Raw genomic sequence first — 13,861 nt, forward strand, 5'->3', positions numbered from 1 at the left:
AAAGTGGATAAACAACAAAATCCTTGAATTAAAATCATGGCTAACGAAATAGGTGTTGATAACATAGCTTTGTCAGAAAGTTTTATTATGTTTTTCTATTTCAAGTCCGCAGCTGCTGGTTGTACTTGTGATGTAATGAAGGCTACTGAGATAATTCTAGGAATTAAAGTTAGAGCAGTAACTACATAGAATGCAAATACTATTCATTATTTTAACTATTAACCCTTTCAAAACCACACAGCTGCTTATAGTTCTTGTTATTTAACCTTCGGTCAGCCTAATGCACTGAGCAGCACAGAAAGGCCTAAAGCCAGAGCAATCCTGATTGGCAGACTTCTTTCAGGGATTCTAGCCTTTTATATTCCTGTCTGTTTTGGAATATTGTGTATATAATAAAACTACATTAACCAATACATCCTTTCAGTCATCTTACACATGGTAGGGTTTGATGTGAGGGAGATTTGGCTACTCTATTAGATCAAGTGGTCAATTAAAGTAGGAATGGAAGGTCCCTTTGTCCATACTTAATATTGAAACTGTTAAACAATGAAGTATCTAAAAACCTAAATGAGAGAAAAGGTTTAAGCCTTAAAACCAGAGCAGTAATTTAATACAGGTCATCATCTCCACTTTTTCATGCTTGCATGGATCAGATGGAATTTGTTGAGATAGATTTTCTATGGCTGGATGCCATTCCTCTCACAAGACCTCACCTGTTTCCAAGAAAGGTAATATTTTCCCATGCATGATGATGATGATGATGACAACGACAATAACGATGACGATTTAAACCCATCATATAATGTCAAGACAAGGGTACACACACACACACACACACACACATGTGCATACATGTATTTGTATACGATGAGTTTCTTTCAATTCCCATCCACCAAATCAACTCACAAAGCTTTCGTCACCCCAGGACTATAGCAGATGACACTTGTCCAAGGTATCACACAGTGGGACTGAACCCAAGACCACTTGGTTGGGAAGCAAACTTCTTAACCACACCGCTGTTCCTACACAAGTTATATATACTTATGAATTTGTGAAATTAAAGATCCATTATTTTTCCTGGCACTGGTGTACCTCTAAAAGTTCTACATTTACAATTTGCCCCGGGTACTACAATGGTTCCTCGTTCTGATTCGAGGTTCCCTTGATGACTTACAATATCCATAACAATTACTACTCAGGAGAAAATATTTTTGTTTAACATCTGTAATTAGAGCAAAGTGCTTAATTATAAATGATCTGACATAACTATAAATAGAAAACAAATTTATTTCTGTTAGGTATCTATTTCTGGCAACTTTCTGACCTGAGTCACATGGAAGGAAGTGATAAAGTGTTCTGTCATGAAACACAGGGAGTTACTTACAATATTTCTCATAATAAATTTTAGCCATCACTGATGAAATGGTAATCCAATACTCGATTCTGATATCACTTTTATTGCTACAGCTATCACATTTAAACTGTAAATTCTCAAATCATCAGATTAAACTCCTAGAGAGAGAGTGAGAGTGAGAGAGGTAACATTTAATAGAATAGTTACTGAAACAGATTGCTGACAATAGTCCAGCTGTAGATTGGTTCAAAATGTAGTTAGAATATCCAGAAAAGGCTATGGGATGGAATCAGAATCATTTCAAATGTTTGCTTTGTTTGTCAATTTAATTTACATATGAGTGAGTCTTGTCAGGTTTCATGAACAAATGTTTCAGTTATTTAATGAAAAGAATTACTTAATCATTGGATTATAGTATGACTGACTGAGTATACCTCAAATAATTATGCCCACACATAATCTTGAGGCAAAGCTATCTCATAATATTTGACAAAGTTGGGTTCTCAGATCACATGTATGATCTGTTCACTTGGCCTCCACATAGCTCTGGATTAACCATTAAGCAAAATAAGCATGTGCTTAGGGCATCAAGGGAAGGGATGCACCAAAGAAATGGTAAATGGTTTACAGTACAAAAGAAACCACTTTAAACTTGCTAAACCTATATTCGAAGTGATTTGTATGATTGGAAATATAACTTCAAAGTGTTCACTTACGAAATTTGTGAAAATATGTATTTTTCTCAATTTTTATGAAATCCATAGCACTTAAAAGGGGAAGGTGAAGAAAAGCTAATCAGAATTATTTAACATACTTTCATGCAAAACAGTTTTTATTCACTATCATTGCCATCTCATTTTTTTAAATATCAGTATTGTTCGTTGATTTGAGGGAAATTCAGCTGCCATATCTTGTAGGTTGAACAATCATGTAGAAACACTCTCTTGATTTTGACTATCTGAAAGCTGGATATTAATCTTAATTTGCAACAGAAGGAATTTTGTTAAAGGTACCCCAAAACCAAATGGTAGTGTAGCATTCTAAGCTTACCATTTGTGTTACATGCATATTTGATGTGCTAGAGTTAACTGGTCTCTACTTAATGGTCTGTTAATAACATTTTCTTTAGTCAGTAGGAATCCAACTGCATTATAGTGTGTCGCCTGGTAACTGTGCCAGCCATTTCCAGTGAATCCTTGTGATGCAAAACTGCCCTGCACCAACCAAATCTATCTTCCTAATTGCACTGTGGACACATATTTAAAATCTTCAAATATATACAAATTAAAGATTAGTTGCTGTCAAGACAGATGTAACATATCTTGGCATTCATATTGCATTTTTAACCTATTACTAAACAATTAATTGTACTATATAATCAAAGCTTGACTAGAATGAAGTAGATTATCAAGATGAGTAGCTGAAAAACAAATAATTGCAGGAGAACAATTAATACTTGGCAATTAAATTATAATGATAACAAATGTAAAAGCATGTCCTCAGCATACTAATAACTATTTATAGTAGAGAACACTGTTCTGCTTTGTGATTGTCCTAGGGAATAAACTATCTCCAAACATACTAGTAACAGTTTCCAAATGTCAGTAAAATAAACAATATGCAATTGGTTGGCTTTGCTAGTGTCTGCAATAATGTTGTCTGCTGGTGAATTTCTCTCATGGGATCAGAATGGAATGTCAATAATGTTCTGTACTATCAATTGCAAGGGCTTCCAGTCTAGTGTAAAGCAGTTTACCTTAGGGCAGCTGCTCCTGAGCATTTGGCTTTCTCTATATCATATGTGTATGTGTGTTAAAGAAGAACAGTCTGTTTTGTCTCATTGTATTGATCAACTATTTCTGTCTCACTTAAATGCAAGTATTCCCTGTTTTAGTAATCTAACTCATTTTCTTATAAATAAACTTATATGTGTAAATATGAGATGGTGTTGAAAAGTTCCTGACTTTAAGGATATTGCAAAAGGCCTGGTTCGAGGCCCAACCTTCTGAGTGCTTTTACAGGGCTTAGAAAAACTGAAGGACTGCTGCAAATAAGTGTGTGAATCTGAGAAGGGAGTATGTTGAATAAAATCATAACTAACTGATCCTCTTGTATTTTCTTTTACCAAAGCCAAAAACTTTTCCCCTTGTATAGTTATTCATAATTGATGCTGTTTTGATACTCTAGTAATTATTAAGGTGTCAACCATGTACCTCCACACAAATAAGCTGTACCTGGCACAATTTTATTTACATTTCTCTATGTATCTTTCCATTACTTTATCTCTGCATCTTGGGAAGGAGAAATAAGCTGATCAGTCAATGCTTTAACCCTTTAACATTCACATTGTTCTGTCAAAAGTAATGTTTATTTAGTCACATTGTCTTGAATTAATCATGCGTTATCTTGTAGCTATGAGATTTTGATGACATGATTGCTAATTTTTTAGAATGACATTATAGGATTGGTGTGAGAAACCACATCTGGGCTGTTTGAACATAAAACAGGTAGAATATTTTGGCTGGATATGGCCAGTTTAAATGTTAACGAGTTAAAGACAGTGAAACTGGTTGGGTCAATGTCCATCACAAGCTGCAGAAAAGGACTTGTGAGTGTAAATTCATAGTGAAACCAAATTCATCAATATATGATAAAGTATATTTATTGATAACTTATACTGTATTGGTACTCCAGGAGTTACAATGTTCAAAGATTTGATGAAGCAAGTCAATTCATTGCCAGACAACACAGCTTGCTTCTATGTAGCTTCAACCAGCCCTAGTCCAGTTATGCTTCAACAGATATGTGATAACAGAGATAGCCAATCAAATGGTGAGGATAAAATTGGGCCATATGGCATTACATATTGGTTGGTTGTATGAAATAAGGCCATTGTGTTATGTATTGATGGTCTGTCCAGGCATAGAAAATCTGCATCAACAAGTTTTGCCTGATCCATGCAAGCATGGAAATGGAAATGTTAAATTAATAGTAATTATATATATATAAATATATACATGTATACACACATATATGTACATACTTACATCTACATGTGTATATATATGCATATCAGGGTACAGGACGTTAGAACAATGAACTACAGACAACGGAACGAACACATAGGAAAACGGAAAGCCACTTGGAATATTCCTTCATCAGCTGTCTCTATTCTAACCTGACGTTTCGAAGATAAGACAGAAGTACTCTAGAATAGTCTTTTCCTGAGTAGTGGATCAACCCACTACACAGAGGATTCCAAGGTGGCAAACACAAACCAAGACAGGAAAAATTGGACAGTGAAAACAACATTCAAAAGCCGTACGGCCAAACGCGAATCTGAGGTAGAACGCTAGTAGTTCGTCTTGCCTTCACAACGGCTGGAGTGAAAAGAAAGCTGACCACAGGTCACATGAGAGCAGAGAGGATGGTGGAGGGAGGAAGTGGAACAAGGAGGAAGGGACAGAAGGGTATAGCAGTGAAGTAGAGGCCAGGACAGAGGGATAGATAGAAAGATAGAGGAAGACAGATAGATAAATAGATAGAGAGGATGGTGGAGGGAGGAAGTGGAACAAGGAGGAAGGGACAGAAGGGTATAGGAGTGAAGTAGAGGCCAGGACAGAGGGATAGATAGTGGTTGTAGAATGTGTATGCCAGATAGACTAGTTCAATGTATAACATTTACAGTATTAATTATGTTTACTCATGTTGCCATTGATGATTTAGTTATACATATATGTATGTGTGTGTGTATGTGTATACACACACACACACACACACACACACATTTAATGTCTGTTTTCTGTGTTGGCAGTTGGCATGGGTTAGACTGTTTGAAACAAGCTAGTAAGGCTGAGGGCTGCACCAGGTTCCATTGTCTGGTTTGGTATGGTTTCTAGAGCTGGATGCCCTTCCTAATGCTTCCCATTTTATAGAGTGTAGTGGCTGCTTTTTACATGGCACCAGCATCAACAGTCACCCAGCAACTAGCAAGACAAAAATCATCTCAGCTGGGATGAAAGAGTAGTAGTGAGCGGGGAGGTGTGGCTTTGTGCTAGTTGATGAGAGATAAGAGGTATAGAGGGACAGGGACAGGTGTCCTACATGAATACTCCAGCTGAAAAAGAAAAGAAGGTAGGTTAGAGAGTAAACTAAAGAGAGCAGGTGAGTCAGTGAATAAGATGAAGAGAGCAATAGTGAGAGAGATGGTGCTGAAGATTTGTTGAGACATGCCCTTGAGGGACATTGGGGGTATATATATATATATATATATATATATATATATATATATATATGTGTGTGTGTGTGTGTGTGTGTGTGTGTGTGTGTTTGTACACATACAGGGTGTTTAAGTATTTGAGCTAAATTTGGCACTTTGCATAAAGGAAAAAAAATACAACACAATATCCTATCCAAAAATAAAGTATTTTTTAAAAAATCACAATATCAACTAGATTATGGTTGGGCGATAGTAGTTTACTCAAAATACCTGCCCTCAGCTTCCACCACAACCTCAAGATGACTCCAGGACCTGGCACATGTATTCCTCATGGTGTCCCAGAAAAGATCTTCAACCATCTTGATCTTTGATCACCAGTTCAGCCTTGGTGTTATAAGCAGAGCAGTTTTGAGTCTTTCTCAACTGTGCCCCACATATTGTAATCTTAGGATTACAATCGGTGGAATAAGGAGGTCAGAAATTGGGGTTAGTATCTTTGTATCTCTTCTTTGGTAGACCAAAGAAGAAATACAAAGACACTCCCTCGACAATCTTGGAAAAGTGCAGCTTGGAGCAGTCTTCTTGGGAACATTTTGCTGAAGATGACTCACTGAGGATGTAGTGTTGTATTATCTGCAGTACAGTTCTCAGAATTAGATCCTGACTCAGTTATTATGTATCCAACTGTGGATTTTATGCTAATACTGGCTGAATAAGCCAGCTCAGGACCTGTAAAGTGTAAAGCTGCTAATTTGGTTACCTACAGCAGGGGTCACCAAACTTTTTTTTACCATCGACCCCTCCCTCCTTTAGCCACTTCTCCTTTCACATCGACCTCTTTTAGCCACTTCTCCTTCTGCATCGACCCCCTTTAGCCATTTTTCCTTCTGCTTTGATCACCCTCATTTAAAATATCTTAATACCCTACCCTACTGTACCATATCTTAAATGCACACCAGGTACTGATGCTGGCAATTAAAATGTTAGCTAAAATATATATGTACGACAAATTTAGAAATTCTATTGAAGATGACTCACTTTTTACATTTAAAACTATATGTATGAGTATACAGTATTAAACTTTCAATTTTTATGAAATTGTTTTCATGATTAGAAAATGTGAAAAATGCATCATAATGCTGGAATATCTTTTATTGAAACTGACAACATCAATGTGAGGGATGAGCATGGCACTGACCAAGTATTTCAAGCAGTTCATCTGGGTGAGTTGGTCTTTCACATGTCGACCCCTTGGTTATCATTGACCCCCTGTAATTCCTCGCCAACCGTTAGGGGGTCCCTCAGGCACCCTTTGGCAACCCCTGATCTACAGAGACATGAACATCACATAACATAAAGACAATGCCAACTAACTGTTTGAATTAGTTCTGATATGCCATTTCAGTAGTGGAATCAGAAATGCTTTTATTAACATATGTATCTATATTCCATTGTAGGTCAGCTTAAAATAGACAGGTCTTCTAATGTGAGTAATGAAATATTCAACTACTCAAACCGCAATACCTGTAGAAACTACATATTCGATGATGCAACTATGGTTATAAAGATTTAAATCTTCTGTATAAAAAGTTTTTAAAGTTTACAAAGATCTTACTTTCAGAATATTTTCTTAAATTATAAGGTCAGACATATATCAGTTCTTATATAATATTGATTAAAAACAGTTGAGAATGTTCTTTTACAACTTCTCTCTCTCTCTCTCTCTCTCTCTCTCTCTCTCTTTTATAAATTATATAGATGCTTGTTAAGATATACATATATACAAATATACATTTCATATATAAAAACTCATGCACTTTGATACTCTCTCCATATTTATATATAACCATGTAACTAAGAACTGAAATAAAGTTTAAATATAAAGCCTCACTGTGGGTTGAATAAAAATGTAAACATATTCCTTTTATACCATTGATATACAGAAAAAATAAAAAGTGGGAAGGAATGAGTCCTTCAAGGTACCATTTCATGGTTTGTTGACTGCTCTGCAAAGACATACTCCACTTCTTTCCTCAATCAATGGTATAGATCAACAGCCTGTGAAGCAGTCATGAATTAGGGCAATTTGTATATTTTGTGCCTTTGACAGCTTGTCATTAATTCAACAATATATTTATGCATACATAACACAGTGTGAACCAAAAACACTGATCTATCTATCTATCTATCTATCTATCTATCTATCTATCTATCTATCTATCTATCTATCTATCTATCTGTCTGTCTACACACATAGCATATATAATCAAAGAGCTTGCATATTCATATATAAAACATATATTTGTATAAATGCCTTAACTTTCTCTCATATATATATATATATATATATATATATATATATATGGGAAAAAAAGTCAAGATAGAAAACGATAACATAATTTTATAAAAAACATTTCAGTACCGGTTTCAGTCATTGAGACTTTTTCAACTTCAAGTATGGGAAACAATTAAATTTTGGAAAAGTTAAAAGAATATTTGCATTGTATTCAAATACAAGGGGCATTTTCCTTGTTTCTGCCAGTCTCTGTGTCTCTTGTTTACTCTTGTGGGTTCGAGGTCATTGTGAATTCTTGGCAAAGAAGAAGAATGCGGGAGTGCCATGATAGTAGTAGGATGTTAAATGGTCAAGTGCCCTGAAAGTGACTTGTGAATGGTAGTAGTGATTGAATTCTTGAAATATCTCTTTTGAATGTATTGTTTATAATATTTGCATAGTTGTTATTCTAAACAGCAACACTAGTAAAGTAAAGAAGGAGGTGGTGGAGAGGACGAAGAAAAAGGGGAAAGAGAAGAGAGAATAATAAAGGATGCAGGCAGTATGATAGCAGTAGGATGTTAAATGGTCAAGTGACCTAAAAGTGGCTTGTTGTGGGTTATAGTAGTGATTGGGACTGTTTTTTTTAATGCATTCTTGTGTATCTCTTGAATGTATCATTTTTAATATTTGCATGTGTGTTTCTGTTATTCTAAGGCCATGGTGGATATGTCGTTTGTTGTAGATGCGTTCAAAAGGGGGCTGTATTTTGTAATAAAATGAGTCTCTTTTCTAATTCGTTGGCTACAGGTTGTATCGTCCCTGAATTGGTAGAGAGGAAAAATTCTGAAGCTTGGATTTTTGTTATTGGCGCAAATGTCAATGTGTTGGCTGAATGCTATTTTTCTGTTTTTGGGAATTTTGGTCTGGGATCTGTGCAGAGCCATCCTTTGACGTAAACTGTTTTTTGTTTGGCCTATGTATTGCTCTTGAAACCCAGAGCAGGTTAGTGCATATATCAGGTTCTCCGAAGCATATGAGAAGCTGCTTTTCACTGTGAAGCATTGTCCCTGTTTGAAGGAGAACTCTGATCGCTCAATTAAATTGACGCATATCTCACAGTTGGGGCTTCCGCATTTTTTTACTGACGGCTTCTGTGTTGTTGAGCGTATTCTGTTTTGTGTTAGGAGACTTTTCATAGATTTGGGTTGTCTCTTGCTTTTTATGATGGTGTGTGTTTGGAGGATTAAGTTCATTCTGTGGTCCTTTTTTAGCAGGGGAATGTTTTGAAGGATGGTGTCAAAGGCTTCATTGTTAAGAGGGCTGTGTGTGGAGATATATGGTAGGGCTTTTGGTTGTAAATCCTTCTTTAATTTGGGATGTCTGAGTTTGTGAATGTTGAGTTGTAAGGCACATTAAAAGCATATAAGGTGGGTAGTTCCTGGTGATGAGTGTATCTTTTAGTTCATGTAGTAGTGTGTCTCTGGTGCTTGCATATTTTTTTTGCTAGGTTGAAGGGGATATTCATTCTGGTGTGTCTGATGTGGCAGGAGTTGAACAATAGATATTGCTTGGAGTCATCACTGCATTGGTGGATAAATATCCTTTATTTGTGGGTTCACAAGGCTACCAATGGTTTCATGTAAAGCAGAATCTCTTAACAATTATTAAGCTTGCCACATGAGAATGTTGGTACTCATCTCCATTTTAGATGAGAATATTCTCATAAGTTTTAACATCATCTCCTTTGAAATAGTCACCTTGCACTGCAATATATTGATCCCAGCATTCCTGCCACTTTTGGAATCTGACCTGGAAGTCATTTTCTGTAAGCGAGTCAAAGATCCTCGATGATGTGCTCTGGAGCTCAACAGCAGTGTTAAAATGGCAACCTTTGATCTACATTTTCATCTTGGAGAGGAGATGGAAGCTTACAGGTGCAAAATCTGGTGAATAGGGTTTTTGGTGAGAAACTCATGAGTTAGGAGAGCTCGGTGATGGGTGCATTGTCGTCATGAAGAATCCAATTCTTCGTACTCCACTGGTCTGGTTGCTTTGTATGAATGTCCTCCCTCAAACACTTCAACACATCATTGATTGTCCTCAGACGATCCTCATGCACAAGCTAATCAATTTTCTCCTCATTTCTGGAGGTGACACTTGTGGTAGGTCTTTCAGATTGCTCATTGTCTTCCAGGGACATTTTTCTGCTTTTGAAGTGATGGTGCCACTCGAAGCATTGCATGCGATCCATTGCCTCATCGCCATAAGTTCGCTGAAGCATGCTCAATGTCTCTGTAACAGACTTCCCAAGTTTAACGCAAAATTTCATGTTGGCTCTTCATTCCTGTCCATGACAAAAATCACAGACTACAACATACATGTGGTCGCAAAAACACAAATATCACAACTTACAAAGTAAATAAAGCGATGTGACTTGGCACACTGCCTCATGTGCTGCCATCTGTTGGTGTGCTACAGAACTATGCTGGGAATTTTTTGATACCACCTTCTATTTATATAATCATTTTTTTTGATCAGCTGAAAGTTAGAAAATTTCAAGTCAAAAAGATAATAGAAAAGATTAAAAATAAAGCATAAAAAAGAATATGCATTCATTTATTGAATTCAGTTTCTTCTATTCTACCAAACTCACACATCATACTTATATACATTCTTTACATATTTTTTATATGTGGAGTGAGGAGCTTTTCTTTTAAACATGTTGTTTTGAAAGCCAACTGTGTTCAAGTTGTAACATTCTTTATGAAGTTTTTTTTCTTCTTTCTTTTATATTTTCTTATGAATTTTCAGTTTGTTTGGAACAGTAAAGTTTCTAGGTCCATCAACATTTTAGACATTTGCTGTCTAATCTAAATATAGTGATTTGTATTACTGCTATTTCATAAAAGGCAGAGTATTTTGTGCTCTGTCAGTGGTGATAATATATATGAACATTTACATTTATGAAGGTGGCGAGCTGGCAGAAACGTTAGCACGCCGGGCGAAATGCTTAGTCTGCCGTTACGTTCTGAGTTCAAATTCCGCCGAGGTCGACTTTGCCTTTAATCCTTTCGGGGTCGATAAATTAAGTACCAGTTACGCACTGGGGTCGATGTAATCGACTTAATCCCTTTGTCCTGGTTTGTCCCCTCTTTGTTTAGCCCCTTGTGGGCAATAAAGAAATAATATATGAACATTTACCCACACATTTGCATTGACAGATAGACTCGTCCACAGTACACATCAATTCCACAGTACACATAAAGGATGTAGGGATTTTTTTCTCCTGCTTTCTGTAATTAGGATTGTTTTTTTTTGCTTCAGACTTGCACATGTGGTTTTGAGTCCAGTCCCACTGCATGGCACCTTGGTCAAGTGTCCTCTACAATATCCCTGAGCTGACCAAAGCTTTGTGAATGGATTTGACAGGGAAACTGAAAGAAACCTGTGTGTGTGTGTGTGTGTGTGTGTGTATAAATACACTCACGACCACTAACGTTATTATTTGTAGGAGTAATATTGTTCTTTCATATTTATATATCGAGTAACTATGTATCTCTTTCACTACAAGACACCTGTTTCTGTCTCTGTCATACTCTAACCTTTCATCACCTGGCATAAAGTCACCTCCTCCAATGCCCCCACCACTACCACCACCACTCTCAAAGGATCTTTGTCTTACAGGTTACTTGGTGACACTGCCAGTGCTGGTGCCATGTAAAAAGCATCCAGTCCATACTGTCAAGTGGTTGGCATTTGGAAGGGCATCCAGCTGTAAAAACCATGTAAAAACTGACCTCACTGGTGCTGGTGCCATGTAAAAAGCTCTTGGTCCACTCTGCAAGGTGGGTGGTGTTAGGAAGGGTATCCAGCCATAAAAACCATGCCGAAACAGACACTGAAGCCTGGTGCAGTCTTCTGCCTAACCAGCTTCTGTCAAACTGTCCAACCCACACCAGCATGGAAAGCAGATGTTAAATGATGATGATGATGCTTGTGTCTCCTTATCTTAACATCATTTGGTAGTTGTAAATGAATGCCTTAGTTATTTCCAATGTTCTGTGAGAATATGTCTGGCCATGGCGAAATATTACCTTACTTGGAAATAGGTGAGGTTCTGCAACAGGACATTTATGTATATTCAGTTTATTAGTTATAATATATGTATTAATGTATTTCAGTCAAGACATGAATTTCATATATGTACAGGTGGTTATTACATTACACTGCTCAGATCAACTCCTCTATCTGACTCACCATAAGTACCTTTAGCAGAGATCAGTGTGTTACACGTATACTACAGACAAAGAAGGGATTATAGTGACTTTATAATATGCTAATGCCTTCTTGTTATTTCCCTAGATGTCAAAAAGGAGAAGTAAGCTTACTGGACAATTCTACCTCTTCTTCCAAGGAATGTGATTCTTCTTAGACTTTTGCACATCAACTCTTACTAAATAAATGCATTCAAATCTGCTTAAAGACAAATTTCTGGATCCTTATCTAAAGTCCGTCTTTGCTGTCCAGACTATTAACCTATCTGAACTCGGCAACAAAGACTTCAAGTTACTTTGTCTCCAAGTCTCCCTACCCAACTCCTCCTAATGTATCTGCTTCCTCTAGCATTCTCTAAACTCCAGTCACCAAGAACTATTCAACCATATCTCTTCAAGCATCAAAGACATCTTTCTATGAAGTCATCAGCCTATGTGAATTCAATGCTCGTAATACTTCGTTTTCACATACATCTCCTGCTGATGCCACTGATGTGGAAATCGAATCTTTCGCAGTTCTCTACTCTCTATATAGACTACTTCCATCCCCCCAGCCTCCAGCCCTAACAGACAGTGACGTTACAAACACCCTTGATCTGTTTCTCACCTTATCTCTGAACCCAACTTCAATCAGTCCAGAAATATCTCTGCCCTTCCGGGTCGTCTAACCACTTGCCTTATCAAGTCTGCTCACCACAAATGCATGCACGATGCAACCTCCCTCGAAGCTTTGATAGCACATTCTCTGCCGCTAGCCGTGTGTGTGTGCGTGTGTACGTACGTACGTATGTATGTATGTATGTATGTGGATGTATGTATGCATGCATGTATGTGTGTATGTATTCATGCACGCATGTATGTATGTGTGTATTGACCGAAATCTTGTGAATGGAATTTGGTAGGCCGAAGCTCGTGTGTGCGTGTGTACACACGCACATTTATTAAGGGAGAGTTTCTTTTAAGGCTGTACAGTTGTTTCAGTTCATTGTTGTAGCTTATTATAAGTGGTCCTTTATAAAGTTATATAGTACTCTCAATCTTTATTCTGATATTACGCTAAAGATATACGCGTTAAGACTTCAGTATAAATAATAATAATAAAAAGTTTTACTCGCTAATGAATGTAGAGACTGTCAAAATACATTTATTAAAACTGAAACTTAAAATTTCGTAATGCAGAATCAGTAGAATTTAAAGTTTCAGTTCTTTACTTGTATGTATATATATATATATATATATATATATATATATATATATATATATATATATATATACATAGGTGTGTGCATATATGTGTGTGTGTGTTTTATTCCCGTATCTGTGTTTATATATAAACCGGTGTCGTTTCAAGAAACGTAACCGGTGTTGTATAAAAGAAAAAATGGTGGGGTGGGAAGAATCCTTATAACTGAGCCATTCACTAATTATAAGATCAATGAAATAAGTATCAAGTTGAAATAAGTTTTGGGATTGATGTGAACAACTTCAAATACTTGAAGGTTGTTTCTCTGTATGACCGCTGTCCAGTGATCAAAACCAGAAGTAAAAAGTAAAAGTAAGAAGTGTGTGTGCATGTGTCTACCTCACATTTTCTTTTAGTGGGGGTCGTTCACACAAACATAAAGGAAGGTTTTACGTCCATCTCTGACCTCGGTGAAGTTGATGCTGTTGATATTCAGCTTTGAATAGCTTCATATCAACGTATACGGTAAACTTCGTTAAGAAGGTAATTACTG

At 36.6% G+C, this 13,861-nt stretch overlaps 1 protein-coding gene across 26 annotated transcripts in view; it reads left to right on the forward strand.

The window, feature by feature from the left end:
* Positions 1 to 13,861, forward strand: part of LOC106877319 (tyrosine-protein kinase CSK) — a 354,354-nt gene that overhangs the window by 208,185 nt on the left and 132,308 nt on the right. The window contains exon 3 of one of the 26 annotated variants that reach the window (XM_089349662.1): positions 6,688 to 6,796. The exons of 24 other annotated variants lie outside the window; for them this stretch is intronic. In XM_089349662.1, coding sequence (XP_089205788.1) covers positions 6,755 to 6,796 — 42 coding nt within the window. In that variant the 5' untranslated portion in view covers positions 6,688 to 6,754. Of the gene's footprint in view, positions 1 to 6,687; positions 6,797 to 13,861 lie in introns of those variants that run through there. One more of the 26 variants, XM_089349661.1, reaches the window with a different exon arrangement.

This window comes from Octopus bimaculoides, chromosome 3 (assembly GCF_046866305.1).
Source record: "Octopus bimaculoides isolate indiv1 chromosome 3, ASM4686630v1, whole genome shotgun sequence".
NCBI classification, from domain to species: Eukaryota; Metazoa; Mollusca; class Cephalopoda; order Octopoda; family Octopodidae; genus Octopus; species Octopus bimaculoides.